We start from the raw sequence: 17,656 nt of genomic DNA, 5'->3' as shown, positions 1-17,656 counted from the left end.
CCCTTGCGCTGATCGGTACAACAAATTTTCGGCGCACGATGTAAAAATGGAAATTTATCGAGCTGCGTAATAAACACTCTGGGTATTTTCATAAATCCAAAGCGGCAGATTTAGACCTTCGTACGTGGTGAAAAAAAAAAATGAAAATAAAAAATTGTTTGTCCCTGTAAGAAAATTTTCAAGTGTGGATATGCCATTTGTAAATTTCCGCTGTCAATGGCCATTTACTATAACGCAACGCTTTTCTAGAATCCACAAAACAAACAGCACGTAATCTGCAAGGATTTTTCATCGCGGAAAAATTAATGCGATGCAATCCAACAGCTCGAAACCAGCCAGGGATTTAATTTAAAAAAATCGGTCGACGTGTCGCACACTTGTCAACGGAGGGATACTTGTACAATCTTGTACGCACCTCCGTCTTATCTAAACGTAATAAATTAATCATGCGCGTAATCCTCGCCAAGCGCCCGGATTTTGTGTATATTTATTATATGTACGCGCCACACATGTCGCCCAAAGCGCAACAACGAAAAGGCATTAGGTCCAAACGAAGCGCGTTCAGATAAGATGCGTACATATATACCGTTAGGTCATCTCTGAGCTACGTATATACGAGACTATATAATATTCATCCTGATTAGTGATGTGAGTAGGTATATGACTATGTACAACAAGAGTATTTGCCAAAACTTTTCGAATATTTTTGCCATTTTGTGGTATTACACGAAACACAGGATGGTCATTATACGCACGAGGCAACTGTGCCTATAATATATTATAATAACACCCATACAAGCACATGAAGGTCGAAGAAGAGGGGAGAGGAGAAATTAGGAGAAACATATTGTTAAGTAGGCTCGCGTGGGTACATAAGCGATTATACAAACGGGCAGCGACGAAAGGAAAACGATGGGCAGCGTCGCCGTTTAATCGACCAATTTTTCACTCCATACTGCGACTACGATGACTCGTATAATATACGTAAGCTGTGTTATACGCATAATACAAAACTGTTTGCTTTGCCTTTTTCGAAATAGATCGGCCGTAATCGTGTAAATTATACCACACCATAAATGCGTATGGTCTCGACAAGGAGCGGAGGTTTAAGTAGTGCAATTGCTTTTTATTTATTTTTCAGAAGAAAACGTACTAATCGAGTACACGGTTAATTTTTACGATTATTTTGCAAACAAAATGCACCCGTCACGATATATGCTGTATAATTGTGTCAGTACCGTATGTACCAGTCAATTGGAAAAAAAAAAAAAATCACGTCTTTGACAATATTTGAATTGCGAAAGCCACAAGTCGTAAAAGCGACGCGCCAAGAGACTCTGTTCAGTGCCTGTGTGTACATATTCAACAATAACTCGCGCGGCGGCGAGAAACTAACGCCTCGCACGCTCGTGATTTACAGGTCAGATTTAGGAAAAAAAAAAAGGAGAAAAAAAAAACAGGCCCCATAGTCACGTAGGATGTAGGTGTAAAAATCATCGGGCAGCGACACTGCGAAAACTATACATATATACTTACATGCAATGTAAGCACACGAGAGGGGCCTAGAGGCGCACTTATATAGGCACCATCAGCCGTATACAGAGACGGAAGAGGTGTAGTAATGTATACACAGCTGAGCGAGACTTATACCACCATAAATATGGACAATAGTCTCGCATATTCATATCAGACCAAAGCAGAAGAGAACCGACGTAGGTTGGCCGGCGACTTTTGATTTTTTCTTTTTTTTTTTTTTTTTCATACATCCAGCATCTTTATTATCTAAATAATAGAGAAAGAGAAGCAATGGCCTGACGTCATCGACTGTCCTCTCTCGGTCTCCTGCTTTTGTTTCCACCGGTGGCTGCTGCCGTAGCTTTCGTTGTTTCGGAATACAAGTACCTACACGTACATGGCGCATATACGAGCTCACGTGAGTCACGTCGGCTCGTGATCTTCGATTCTTGTCAAAGGGGCCCGATCATAAGCCCCCCCTATATACGAGAAAACTCTCCCTTATTTTTTTTTACTCCACTATTTTTGTCCTCCTCCTCATCGTCGTCGTGGCGTGTCGCTAAAATTGAATTAGGCGATCCTTGGCCTTCTTTCTCAAGTTATGTTATGTATACGTGAGTGTGTGGGTGCACGCGAAAGAAAGAGAGAGCCCATCAGAGCCGGGCTTTTAGCTTTCGTTTAATTCGCCACTTTCTTATACACGTATACATGTATATGTATGTGTGTGTATAGCCTATCGGTTAAATGAGGATTTACGAGGCCGTCGTTACGGGCTGCGCGTGTATATGTGGGAACGAAATTATTGTGAAAGGTCTTTTCTTCTCGTACGTGTAACTTTTTTTTTTTTTTTTTTTATGCCCGAAACAAGTGGGGCTTAGGAGCACCCATATACGCGTGCAATATCGCCTGGGAATATATAAATATGTACTCGTGCCATTCGCGGCGGGGAAAAACACTGGGTTTCATGCGCGAAAAAGAAAAAGAGGGACTTGTTGAATTATATTTGCCCGCAAAATATCGCGTGTATCCGCGGTGGGATTCCCAGCGACGAGTTTTCTCATTGGGATGCAAGTAATGTCATGTATTGTATCTCTGTCACACTGTTTGCGTTTGTACGTATAAAAAAAAAAAAAAAAAAAAAAAAAAACCATTTCCAAACACTGTAAATAATAATCATCTGCAAACAAATGTATATATTGTTCCCCAACCGGATCTCGTGTGCGCAGAGATTGCAAAAAATTGCCAGAGAATTTATATGTCCGAGGCTCAAATTGCCAACGAGATACGTCAGGAGATGGGAGGGTGCAAAAAATTGTTGTCTTGATCCTGACTTAAAAACATTACGTTGCATTTGGCAAAGCTTTTGTGTCCCACGATTAAAATATTTATCGCGAGAGTTAATAATACATCCAATCGGATAGTGATTTTGTTCAAAAAAATTTGCTTACATTGTACAATGTGTTTTTAGATAAACCCGCAAACACCAGGATCAAGTGCTATACGTATGGATATATATTTATATCATTATTGGTGTTATCAAGGATAGATATATTTTAAGGACCTATTGTACTTATACGTTGACAGAGTGCCATTAAAATACCCTATATGGTTAGGTGTCTCGTATTATTATATTTTTTAAATTGTACTTCGAGACACCCGCCTTCGGTCCCAAGATTTTCATCTTTCACATGCCACAGGGAACATATGAGTAAATTCGCGGGTAAGCAATATTGAGATACGACACCTTCTTTTTCGAGCATACCAAAGTTTTCTGATACATTTTGTACCCACCTCGAATAAATTTGGTTCAAATTCTAAAAAAAAATTCTCATACAATTATAGGTACTGAGAGCTTTAATTGCACTTTATTTTGAACGAAATAGTATGAACGAAAAATTCCGAAGAGCCGTACCCTCTCAAATCTGACACCACTTCGCTACACCATACAAACGACGTATACTTTTTATTTTCGCATGACAAATGACCATTATATATGTACGCGCCAGCGCAGTGAGCCGAGCCGACTATTTGCAAAATTAATTACCGCAGCAGGCGCCTGAGCGTTTCCGATCTCTTGCACAAATCAAACTCGCGCAGGTGCCCGCATGGTATAGTACACACATATTCACTCCCCGTTCATTAATCCCTCGCTTATAATATTATTCACGCGATGGAAAAAATGGAAAAGTGAGCTCCTTTTTTTTTTTGCATAATGTAGTCGTTATTATATATACACGTTAGACTGCATATGGTGGCTATACAGCGGTAGTGAAGGTTGAGGGATCAACTTAATCACGGCTTACTCGCGAAATACATATTATTTGCGGCTGCGAGTAACGCCCATTAATATGCGATTAATTACATTTGGCTCGGGTATAAGGGGGAGGAATGCGATAGCCCGTAGGCAGTTTTCGACGCCACTGCATCACCGAGTGCCATATTTTTTGCATCGATATCGTTGTTGCAGGTATTTTTGCAATCCTCGCAATTCCCATTGGTTTCGAAAATCCGTGTGCGCCGGCTTTCTGACACAGTAGCACACTAGGGTACATTATTCCCTCACAATGCAAGGAGGAGGGAAATATACATATGTATATATACCTGTCGCGTGCAATTCCAATAAAAGTCTTCTACACGGGGGAGAGCAGCCGGCCTTGGTCGACTCTCGGAGAGGCTGTGCGCGTCCATTGTGGCCGAGCGAATAAACAAAATTACCCCCTTGCCTCCCTCAACCAACACCACAATGCTACGAACAACGGCAAACCTGTTGGATAATCGTACATATACATACACGTTTACACAATAGGCACCGATAGGTGCTATCTTGCACGCGAAACTACACGGGTAGGTAATAAGTATATATACACCAGCTAATCCGATTTGCATACAGTCGTCGTTATATTATGTACACGCCGAGAAATACAGGATTTGCGCAACTCCCAAGTAGCAAGTATTTCTTTTTGTCTTTGTTGTTGTCCTGTTTTTACTTTTTGTCATGAAACGCGCAAATGGCAAAAAATTTATCATAAAAACTCGAACACCAATTTCTATTGGTTCTTGAGATAAAGTAAGGGGGAAAGGGGATATAAAAATGTAATTTTAAGACCGCAAAGTTTCTCAATCAAGTCCCGATCTTCCTATGCAATTTAATTTGCAAAATTTCACCTGTTACTCCACCGGAGTATTATTGCTGTAAATTCCTTTGACGTAGGTGTTATCGTGGATCGGTACGAGCAAACTTACCGTGCGAGCAAATCGATGAGCTGGTGGTAATGAAGAAACCAATTTTAGCGACTGCTGTTGCTGATCAGGTGTTTTATCCATGCTCGGCAAAGCAGGGATTTATAAGGATCCCTTCAGTACCGGCCATTACCGTGTAAAACAGTCTTGAGATTTTTCTTGCCGAACACAGTTTGGAAATTCAATAAAATCACAATGAAACTGGATGTAATCAAAGCAATGATAAAGATTCGTTTGTAACAATACTTTCTTCTCGAGTACGTGAACTAGACAACGAATCATACAGATAATTCAATAAACCCGCACAATGATTACTGAGAGAACAAAAGTCACAGCTCTTGTGTCACGATCATTCAATTGGAACGATTCAAGTTTCAACCTTACAATACGTAAGAGGCAAAATTTTCCAGCGCGAGACTCAATCATTTTCGCATCAGCTACTACAGGAGGGAGCAATAACCTTTTCCCGAAAGACTCAACAAGCCAGCGAGCGCATATATAACAATACGCGTTCGTCACCTAAGAAAAGGCGGGGGGCGGAAAGGAACGAGCGCACATGTGACTTGGCACAGTACATCAGAGCACGCCGGTCACTCGAGCAGTAAATCCTATCGATCGCACAGGCACACAACAGTCGGCACAAATGGAAAAAAAAGAAGCGGCTAGAGTAGGTACATATATACATACACACCGACTAATTGTGAGCCGATTTTTATCTCCCCCCCCTGTGGTACGCCGCCACGGAGATGCATTCACAAGCTTTTAAAGGTACCTATGCATAAATGTATATATATATATATAACTCGCAAGCTAGCGCTTTGACAAAAGAGAAAGGAAAAGAAGGGCGCGGGAGTGGTTTGCGTGCACTCGAAGCACAGAAGAAGATGTATTACGGGTAGGTACGTATATATAGAGGAGATGAGATGCGAATAGAAGTTCATCCAGGCTCGAAGCGGGGGACCGAATCGAAGCGGAACGGAAAGTGCGTATACGGGATAGGGAAACAAAAAAGTGACGCGCCTATCTATTGGTAGTAAATCGGAGCAAATATCACTGTACGAGCTGACACGTGTATACCGATTTTTTGCGCGTTTTTTGTAATTTCAAGTCACGGTTTAACGATCGCGTTAGCAAAAAAATCAACGTGACGCGTTGATAGGTTTTTTTTTTCTTTTTCCAGCGCAGTAGCTCAAATGCAAGCGAGAAACGCGGCCAAAGACAAAGAAACTAATAATAGTATACAGAAACGCAGAGAAAAAAAAAAGAAAATCAGCCGACTCGAGTCGCAAGACCGGCGTTACAACAGCCCCACGTTCGCATATACACGTATATACACACATATTTAGTCGACGACGCCGATAAATCTCCCTCCAATCTGAAATCTTGAGCAAAGAACTGTATATGTATACTTATAGGGGGGGCACAGTAATACAAGACCCGTCAAAGCTGGTCCAACGATACAAATGACGCGCGCCAGCAACAACCAACACAGAGAGGAGGGCCCCCCTTGGCCGCTGTTTCCCAATCGACCCCGATCCCACGAAATCGGCAGCACGAGACAGCAGCATCTATCCCTCTAATTGCACAGCCATCGCTCTCCTACGCCGCACACAATACATATAGATAAATACGCTAAAATGCAGCTCCCCTTTATATATAGGATGATGCCCGTGCAATTCGAGAAAATCGGCAACACTACGGCGACGACACTAGTTCGGGGCGCCCCCGATGTGTGAGTATTGCCACCGACAGGGTTCCCCCTTTCTTTTTACAGTACGGCTGATAGGAGTTAGGGGGCGTCGAACTGCATGCACGTACAGACGGACACGCGATCGGCACACTATATATCACGCATCACTGTTTATTGCTTTTTCGAAGGGGGATGGGGTGGAAGACTTTCGCTAGGATATCGCGTGCCGGTGCGATTTCTGGGTTACAGAGTTAGCAGTCGCGTTGGCTCGTGATGGCGAAGTACACCGGGGATGCACGTGTGAGAAGAAAAAAAAGAAAAAGAAAATGAATAAATGAGAGTCCTAGAAGCAAAGTCACGGGGAGTATACAATGGGGCTTTGCGGTGCGTTCGCGGCAGGTGATGGGTTTCACGTGCTTACTTATATCCTACCGATCACGATTTTTCGCTCCTGAAATGTGCGGAACACGTTTTCACGGCGAACGAGGCCGAGCGATAAATCCCTCCCCCCCCCTATCTAATGCGCGGACCTGTATTATCGAGGGTGCATACCTAATATGTACCCTGTACGTATACGTACACTCCCAGATAATTGCATAACAATATGTTTGGCGAAAAGCTGCAACGCAACACCTGTACACGCATATAATATACTGTTATCGCAATTCACACGCTGCATGGAACAAAACATACATACATACACGCTAAATTAAATCCATACCGGCGTTATTTTAGAGTCTCCGTTGTATTATCATATACCATATATACAGCATAATACAAACAATCGTAATGCAAAAGGAGGGGTGGGTTAAAGATTCGTAAGAAGAGTTGCATGATGCGCAAAGAGTAGGGTATGCATCCATACAACACACAGGTATAGGTATATAATGATATGTATGTGTGTTTCAGCATCTGCAGGTATATATAGGTATGCCTGCGTTCTCGAGTTACGTCGTCGACCCCGTGAAAATGTGCGCGCAGAGTTCTCTTTCTCTCTTACATCACGTATACATGTATATATGGCAATGCATGGTATACCGATAAGCGTATACGTGGGTTGCCTATGTTACGCGAGCGTGATATACATGTGGCCGGGTATAGAGAAAACCGGTATCGAAGCGGGAATTCAGCGGGAGAGCCTCCGCCCCTTTCGCTCGACATTGAGAATCTTAACGCTACTCTCCGCTATACCACGTGTGTATATATATACTCTGCTACAGCCAGCAGCCTTCCGTCTCATACGTATATATTGTATACGCGTACACGCGTGTACACAAACCCGTTCTCGGCTTATCGCGCCGTGTGTGACGAGTGTTGGCTCTCTCGAGGGAGGAAGGCGCGTTTCGCAAATATACCTTTTGTAACGGGACGTCCCGCAACCGAAGGCCAAGTGCTGCCGATGACGCTGGAAAAGTCGTACGGGGGATAAAAGAAAAGTGCCTACACGTGTACGCTATACGTGAGTCCTGATGGGCTCGACCGATTTACCGGCGAGATCGGTATTTGATGGATACTTGTCCGGTTGTAAAATATAGGTACGCTTCCTGCATAATATATATGTATATGTACTCGTGTGTGTGTGCGGGTAAGTGAGAGCGAGGGAAAATTTTCAGCTATACTGCTGTATTATATACATGTACGCTTTCGCGGAAATTGAAAGGAATACCGAGAGGGGAAGACCGTGTATCATGATATATATTATACGAAGTAATTATTATATTAGCTCGCGGGTCGAGTAACAACGAGCTGGTGCGGGGGGGTAATGTTGTGCGCAGTGTGCGTTATAAATGAGCGGTGGGAGAGCTGGTGGTTGGTGTGTACGATATATATATACATTGTACCAACGCGTATCAGCAATTATATATACACGCAATGTAAATCGAGCTTACGTCATCTTGCGCGGTTTGTATGGTTGAGGCAAAGAAAATTTTATCTCATCTTTGTTTCGCGCGCAAATCGCTCCGGAAACAACGTGTCTTTACTTAGGTGATTGGACTTTCTTTGCAACCAACTAAACCTAAGAGTTGTACTCTTAATCCGGAATGCTTCGGTCCTCGGCTGTACCATAAAGCTCCGTGTTTGAAAGCGCGGAAGAAAATAATTCGTAGATAGAAAAAGAAAACGCGTATACAGATGCATCCCGTGGGCATCGCAACGATGTAAACGAAAGCTCAAAGACCGGATGGAAAAATTTATGATTCGACAATTCCCGAAGTGAAGAGAAAAAAAAAACAACTAAGGTGTTTCGTGGAATGACTGACGTGTCATCGAAACATCAAAGAAGGGGAAAAAAAAAGGTATTGACCAAATAACAGAAACAATGACGAACATATACAAAAGGAGCACCCAAAGCTTTTGATGAAAAGGCCATACGTTTTATCTGACGCGTGATCCATTCAATTTGCCAACGAACACCGTTGACGCTGGCCTTGATTGAACCGTCGCGCTCGCAGCAGCAAACAAAAAAAATGAAAAAAAAAAAAAAAAAAAATCCCAGACGGCATCTTTTACTTTTGAATTCATTCATTAAATGCCAGCACGAACGTTCTGATAACGAGAGCGCGGCGCGGTACATTGTTGTGTATCACGCCGAAAGCTCGCAAAAAATTTCAAATCAAGTCCACCGATAAATTTGCGCCTTGGTGTCGAGGAACGTAGGAAAAAGAGGGTTGGGAGGGGAAGGGAGCCGCGGTGACCTCGACTCCTCGTAACGCGATACAAAGCGTCATACTTATACTACAGGTATACAACAGACGCGAAAGGGGGTCGATTGCCAATTGGCTCCAACGAGACTGATACGACACGTGGGTATAGGTGTACCCATTGGGATACACAGCGCCCACGAGTGTGTAAATATCACTCTTATTATCTCTCCGGCATTCGAGGCTCAGCTTTTTCGATGATTCACCTTGGGAGTGCTTTTAAATCTACAACCTGCACATGCGTGCATTATACCCACGTTTTTAATTAATTTTCGTCACGGATATCACACCCCCCGCCCTACAATTGAAGATCACAGTGATTGGTGTGCTTTGTGCCAAAAAAAATCTCCTCTCCAGTCGCGTGTCTTAAGTAGTAAGTACGGCCATCAAAGGTATTTCGGTAACGTGCAGGGCACTTATCGCTCGTGCATACATTTACACACTGATTAGCGCCGCGCGTGCCAACACGGACAACTTTGAGGATGTTTTCTCGGCTAACCGTTGGTATATATGTATATTATATATTATAAATTATTTACACGCATATTGGTAAACCATATGTTTATGCAAAAGGAAGGATGAGAGATAGAAAGCGAGCGTGCGATATGTGTATCATATCGTGTATGAAGAAACACGGGAACGGCGAGGTGTAGGTACGCGTATAATATACCGTTACCATGCTAATATATACGTATACGCGCCACAATAAGGTGGCCGGATGCTATATACGTATAACGACTAAACGTTATACCTATCAGGTAAAATGAAGGAAAGAAACTCTGATTGTGGGCGGAAGCAACAACAACACACACAGATAGGTGATGGGTACACCTTTCTTTGCTCTCTTGGCGCCTCTTCTTCCCCCCCCTCCTCCATCGCTATCTGTATCTTTACACCTGAGCGCACGCTTCTGTTTTTTTTTTTTTTTTTTATTTCATCCCATCTCCTTTTTCTTTATTCTTCTGCGGGAGCCAAGTGCGCGCACGTTCTTCCGCAATCTTCGTAGGGTTCGGAAAAAAAGGCCACTTTGGTTTTTTTTCACTCACGAGTGTCGAGCGTTCAAGGGTACTATATAGGTACCTGCACCCGGTGTGCACATAAGTATAATATATATAGGTACTGTTACATTGCCTTACTTTCCTGCACGGCCACATGTATATTATATACAAGATGAGCGTCATTTGAATTTTTCGCCTCCTCGGGTGGTGTATACTTATATAAATCATCGTCCTTGCGTATAATACAACACGAGAATCACTGAAACAAAATGGATATTGTCTATAGTATTTGAGCGCGAGAAAAAAAAGCCCCGAGTGTACACATCTCTTGTGTTTCTTTTTTCCCCTTCGATACACCGGCTCGTCGCAGTATTTAAATGTTGGTGTATATCGTGCACGTCACGTGGTAGATATATGTCGTAATATATACGCGGAGGGGTCGGTGCTCTACGACACGCCCCTCTCCCAGCATATCATCCATACAAGCGTCACCAGTGTCACCACAGCACACACACACACGTACGGCATCTGCTTAGTCTCCTCGTGTTTTGTCGGCCCGTGTTCTCTTGGAACACATGCGGCCGCGTCGCTGCGGGACCACTCGACCCATCATCGGAGCAAAGTGTGCATATATATATAATACACATAGGGCAACGCCAAGAGTAAGTGTTCATCCCCCGTCCCCATTGTAAGGACATATGTATATAAGTGCACTCGCTCGCGCGTCTCGAGAGCTCATGGGCATGCAGCTTCTCACGCCGCGGTCTCTCACGTCCACCGCGCACAGCTGATCCCGCGAATGGGAGATGAGGGGACCGAGACGACGACGCGATTCTTCCCGGATGGGCCCGTGTGTCTATATACCGTATAATTTATATTATAGAGTCGGATGCATCACCTACATAAGTTTCTTGCACTGACATTTATGTATATATATATATATAGATCATTTCAATCCGAAGCGCGCATTGAGAAAAAAAAAGAAAAAGAAATACTATATCTGGGGTGGAGCGTGATTTTTGGGCCAAATTGACGCGTCGTTCCATCACAACTCGTACAGCGTCATAATCATGTATATACTTACAATCGGGTCAACAGTGATGCAGATCGAGCAATCGGCAAACACTGTATATACGCACGCACGCGTCGCTCGGATAAATGGGATACCTAAAACACGCGAATGTTCCTTTTTGTCCCATTTTTCACGCATCCCATGGGGAAAAAGTCTCCCGCTCTTATACATATACCTAATTCATTGCATTCAGGTGTATATTGCTACTTTGTCGGGGATTTACACGGAAAACGGTACAATTTCTCGGCTTATCTGGGCAATTAAACACGCGAGGTGGGGCCGTTATAGTATACTACATTACCCACAGCGCCGGGGGAGAGCCACCAAATTCTTTGGGCGCGTCTTTGCTGTGGAATATAAGTATATTTATATACACTTTGGTCTATAATGTACGATGCGACCTCTCGCTGCATGTGTACCTATTTATATCACGGTGCCGTGATGAATGACGGGGAACACTGGTGTAATTTGACCGCGTCGTTCATCCATGGAGCTGCAGTAAAATATTTATCACGTTCCCGGAAACTTAACGCAAAACACTTAATCCTATATATTATGTACATGTGTCATGGTATGTGCGCCAATAGGGAGTTGTTGGTCTGTATACATTGTAGGTTGTACGTGAGATACAATCATCAAGTGTCGTAATGCTCACCCTGTTTGTGTGGAAGCGCAAACTGCCGGAACGTCGGAGGGTGCCGCCTCGTATGTTGGCCGGGCCCAGCTCGACTTTTTGGCCGTCGGTGCCGCAACGCCTGGACAACTCCGACAACTCGGCCACGGGTTGAACCTGAAACCGGAGAACATTTTTTTCAAACCATGAGTGTACAATTGGCGTGGAGTAATTTGTTTTACGAAAAAACGTTTCATCGGTATGGATGGAAAATTATGATCCCTGCAAGTTCATTTTTTTTTTTTCCCCTCAACAAGGGGGCAAGTGTCGGGAGGTATATATCATATAGGCGGTGGGCCGAAATTTATCACCCACCACGCCCACCCAGAGTCGTCTAGACTGCGGTCGTTTACCATATACCGGGGGGGAGGAATAGAGTTGGGCTAATAGGATATGATTCACTAGCGATTACCTTTCCGCTGATATCGCGGGTACAACGATGTGTATTCTCGGCGGTGCGCTAAATTTTCCGTGTATTATGTACTCACGGGAGGCGCAAATGGCTCGCGAACACGTTAACGGAGGTGAAGTCCTTTGTCTAAAAATTTTGTAAAAGGGAAAAAGAAAGTTGGCGCTCGCGTGCATCGGTGATTACACCGTATATAAGATATCGATGTATATATATATATATCTCGCTCTATATCTGACGGTGCTGGGCGAACAACGCGAGAGTTAAAAATACATGTCCATCCGATGTATATTTATACACATATAGCAACGAGAGAAAAAAAAGAGAGAGAGAGCCTTACGCAACAGGCGAGACATCGCGGAAGCGAGAAGCAACGATAATCCTTGGGCATGGCGAGCTAATCGATCCCTCATCGGCCGGTCTGGTGCAGTCGCCTCCTGGTCATCACCGCCGTTACCACCTGCAGCTTCGTCAATCCAACTCTGTGACTTTTGTGACTTTGTCGTTACGGGCCCTGCGGCGTCGGCGAACGCAATTACACGCTTTGGCACCGGCGAGAGAGGGGGAGAAAACTATTATTGCTCTGCCGTCACGTAATACGGTTGCAGAAGTGCCGGCAGATAACAATGATCATTTGCGCGTGCCGGCTGGATGTTTTTCGCTCTTTACGAGGGTTTTACTCCGGGAGGCGTTAAAAGTCGCGCCTCCGGGGTAGGTTGTTTGCACGACAGTCTGCCTTTTTATTAAAATTAAGTATATACACGCTCCCCGAGAAATTGTATACTCGATTCTTTCGAAACCCGTCAGGTATACACGTGCATTTTACACCAAAGAAGCTATAAGTTGGGCTTGGAAACTATATGCGTAGGAGGTTGTACAAGCATCGGGTGAAGGTCGATCCGTCCAAAAAGAATAAAATAAACCTGCACGAGATCATCGGCAAGGGGAAGGACGTTTGCTTGCTAATTGAGACCCACACCCCATCATGCGGTATACAATACGAATACAGAGTTGACTGAAAAGTTGGAACAAAAAAAGGAGCACACGTGCCCTTAAACTCTGAAGTAGGGTCACGAAGCATCACAGAGGGATAAGTATAAAATATATACTTGTAAAAACGTGTTTTTAGACTGTGAAAGGGGCCGAAAACATGGCACTGGCATCAGAGTGCCGGAAAGAAGGATAAAAAAAAGTACCAAGTGCATGTCTGCTCGGAGGCGTATCCCGATGCTTCCCTTTGTCCTATATACCTTCTATATAAAAACCGACGGGCTCGCACGTGGTTCATCAGGGGGCCCATCCATCCAGTCGATTGTATATGCACGCGCACACGTGGATGCGTGTACACTCGCCAGACTACATTTTTTTTTTTTTTTTTTTTCCTTTCCTCTTGCCGAGCTTTTATATATTATACGGTACAGGTATATGGGTGCGCTCTCGCCCTTTATCTCTTTGCGTATACAATACCCGTATAAGTGCCCGTGGTTTTAGGTGGATTTTATGACAGGCGTCAAACCTTTCTATTCGAAGGGTGATTCAGTCAAATCGTTTTATATACCAACGCACGCGCGTATACGACGTGTATTTTGGAGCAAAGTTAATCGACAGTTTGACAATCGGCGTTTAGATCATTAGGATGTCTATAGAGAATATTACAGCCGAGTGCAGGTGGTCCACAGTTTGGGATGTTCTTTTGATTCGTGATGCGATGTCATCGATTGAAAATAATTTGTAATCAAAGACGAGATTTGAAATTTGTATTTTCTGAATTTTTTTTTTTTTTTTAATTCTTTCACCTTCAGATGTTTAAATGTCGTATCTTGATTGAACATCCTTATACCGTATTGGTTTTCACCCTGTAACTAGTGTAAAAGTGAACTATACTCCTTGTGAATTCACAAAAAAAAAAAAAAAATGTTTTTGACGCGTTGTTTGTTAATGAAATACAAAGATTCCAATGAAAAAAAGGCGCTGATATCAATCGCGATACCTTCCATCACCGTGAGGAATACAGAAAAACGTAGAGAAACGTCGAGGTTAAAAATGAATCCAATATACACAGATACAATAAAATGCGTACAAAACCAGTGCATGATTAACGTAATGGTGTATCCGCATAAACGTAATGCAGCCTCTATACACCGATGCCCCAGGCGTATATATAAATATACCCGTATGCGTACGCAGACAATGGCCATGCACCCTCGATGAGGAAGAGGAGAAAGAAAAAAAAAAAAAGCTCGACCGAGAAGAGGCATCGAGGCCGCGGTTCGCGAGCATTAATTCCCTGCATTATACCATACAAGCAACGACCATGTGGTTATATGCGCGTATACACGCGCTGCGTAAACGCACAAGAGATGTTTATCGAGAGGCGTGTAATGAGCGGAAGACGAGCTTCCGACAACCGGGAGAGAGCCACCGCGTATGGATAGTGTAGGTACCTCGAGACAGAGTGCGCAAATTAATATATATACACATATATGTACACACGTGTATATATATATATAGGTGCCCGCATATTCGTGAAAAATCATCGCGAGGGGATGAGGACGGGAAGTTTAACGAGCTCTTTAATGGACGTTTACACGTGTGGACGTTGTTGCGCGTCGATAGCTTGCAGATGATGGTCGTTTTTTGCCGGCATTGCGCTCTCTCTCTCTCTCTCTCTTGGCGCGTTAAGTGCCGTCGCTCGAACGGAGCGTTGATTTTTCGTTTAGGAATGCCGTCGGCGTTTGTACTTGTACGTATACTCACTGTAGCTTCCCTTTGGCTCGGCAAAACGCTTAACTGACGACTCTTTTTCACAATGTAATGCTCGTGAATTTCACAGCGTTCAAGGAATGTAAGCCCACGTCTTTTGAAAAAAAAAAAAAAAAAAAACAAAGAAAAGAATTATTTTTCCTTTTCATCTCTAGTGGAACAGCAATAAAAAAACGAAAAGTACTAGCTCCTCCTTGTATTACGTACTGCGCAGGGACTCGTCAATGATATAATAGCCGCAGAGTACTGTATAATATACAAGTACAAGTGTTGCAATCAAGCGTATAGTTTGCACTCCGATCCTATGTGGTGCATACATATGAATATAATAAACAAAAACACATGCCAACAATTAAGTAGTGATTATTTCTCGTACGCGCATCTGCATGTCTTTGCTGCTGTACACATACGGTTCGTTCAACCTTTTTTTTTTTTTTTTTCTTTTTGTCAACCGAGCGCTTGATTTTCCCGTCCGACTGCTTCGGACGACGACGCCCACTTGCGCTCCGCTGATGAAAATAGCAGACCCAAGGCTAAATTTAACGGGTTAAACTGTACACGCGTGTCTTTCTCTCCCCCCCTCCCACCCAACTCTTTCTACTTTATATACACACATCACTTGCCCCCGGAGGGGAAATAAGAGCCGTATCTTCCGACAACCACAAGTGCAGCCTTGCTTCGTATGGAGAGAGGAAAAATAGTTGTTTACGACCGATGGGAGGGAGAAATAAAAGAAGGAAGAGTATACGTATGATCGGGATGAATGGAAAATACGCGTGTGTATACAATACAGGCAACACAAGAGCTTCGCTGGATTTTCCATCGGCCTTAATTGTGATCACGTGTACACAACACATCCAAGAAGGTTTAATCTCGTAAAACACACACTCGCGCGTCATGCACGGGTATATAATATATGTACTCGAGGAGGAAGTGAAACCCGACAAATCTTCCGTAGGTACATACACATCGTGTATACACACACGCTAGCGCACGCGTTTTATGGAACGGTGTTAATAAAGCGCTTATTTTTATCCATACATACAGTTTAACCAACGGCGCATCCATTACTCGCAGTGTAAGTCTTTTTCCTTCCTTCAAGAGCGCGCGTGTATATAGATAAGTAAGCGCGTGATGATTCACTTTCGAGCCTCTTGTCGTTGGGATGATCGAGTAAGAAACAAAGTGAGTAAGTAATTATGTAGTAGTCGGTCACGAGGCAGCAAGAGAGCGAACAATACGAGATGGAAGCAAAAGTCGAGAAAATGAAGGATACGGAGGGAGAGAGGCAAAGATGAACTACGCGCGAGCGCCGGAGGAGATTAAATTTCGAACAAAAGAAACTGATACGGTATTGATACTCGACGAAGACAAGGTGACGCCGCGACAGGTAACGATTATCGGTGATGGGACGAGGGTCAAACGATTCCGCGAGTAAAATGTTTGCGGCCTCGATCGCCACAGTATAGGCCGCGCGTTTGGCTTTTCCGTGCGCGAAAGGAGAAAAAAAAAAATAACAACACCCTCTTTGGATCCTTGACTCTGTAAACGCGTAATTTATTCACAAGCCGCGCAAACCAGTCCACTATACATAGCATATTTACAAGCTGCACATGCATATATTAGCTCCTTGCCGATCGTCGAGTTACACGAATATCAATTATAACAGTTCTTCGACCCAGCACCTACAGCAATGTGCTCCCCAGTACTTGCCGTATATATACATGCCACACAGTACTTACCCACATAATACGCTAATGGACGCGCCAGAGATATTTTTTACTTCTTAACTCTCTCTCTCTCTCTCGCAGCTTGTAATGTGTAATAGTAATAATAATAATAATATGTATACGCAAGAAGAGGCCATAGCTGCATATATATATATATATATATATATATACGCTGCAGGGAGGAAGCGATAACGAGCTGATGCCGGGGCTGTTGTTGCCGTATTAGGTGTGCAGTGTGTACCGCGATCCGTATATATACTAATCTTCTGGGATGTAGTTGCGGAGGAGAGCTGATACAGACCACCACGGCCTTTATATAATATATAAGTATACGGTATACGTACTTGTGCAGTGCACTCGATCGCGACGCGGCAAACGAGGCTGAAGTTTTCAAGTACCGTTTCTGTGGGCACAGGTATACGTATAGGTACATGATATACTTCTAATTTATAGTGCGCAAAAAAAAAAAGAAAAAAGAGTTTTTTCAAAAAAACGTTGTTTGTTTCGAGGTATATATTTTTCGATCAGCCTCATTATACACGGGATGGCTTTGAAGTAACATTTTTCCACATTATAACCACGCGACTCATAAATAGGCTCGCTTCCTCGTGCGTGCAATCAAATGACTTGGAATAAAACTGCAGATCGACGATGGATTAAAAATTTCAGGCAACTCCCCCGAAAGATACGTTTTACGGGAATTGCCTGTTTGCCCCACCCAGTTTTATATAATAATAATACACTCGACAGGGGGGCTGGTGTCCGTGTAATAGGTTCCCACCTCGACCATAACTGGCTCAAATAATATTGGTAATGTAATAAACGCCGAATGAAAATTCAAATGCCTCGTAGTTCCAATTAACA

The 17,656-nt window shown here is 43.4% G+C and overlaps 1 protein-coding gene across 2 annotated transcripts in view; it reads right to left on the bottom strand.

Annotated features, from left to right (window-relative positions):
* LOC106642853 (Myosin heavy chain-like) overlaps nucleotides 1-17,656 on the bottom strand; it is a 112,091-nt gene that overhangs the window by 84,973 nt on the left and 9,462 nt on the right. For both annotated transcript variants that reach the window (XM_014357749.2, XM_014357751.2), the window contains exon 5: nucleotides 11,873-12,007. In XM_014357749.2, the coding sequence (XP_014213235.2) occupies nucleotides 11,873-12,007 (135 nt within the window). The remainder of the gene's footprint in view (nucleotides 1-11,872; nucleotides 12,008-17,656) is intronic.

Source organism: Copidosoma floridanum, unplaced genomic scaffold, assembly GCF_036245765.1.
Source record: "Copidosoma floridanum isolate Cflo_tuat_1 unplaced genomic scaffold, Cflo_Japanese_pri ptg000007l, whole genome shotgun sequence".
NCBI classification, from domain to species: domain Eukaryota; kingdom Metazoa; phylum Arthropoda; class Insecta; order Hymenoptera; family Encyrtidae; genus Copidosoma; species Copidosoma floridanum.
Note: the sequence above shows the minus strand (reverse complement) of the source record. Positions and strands in the feature narration are given on the sequence as shown.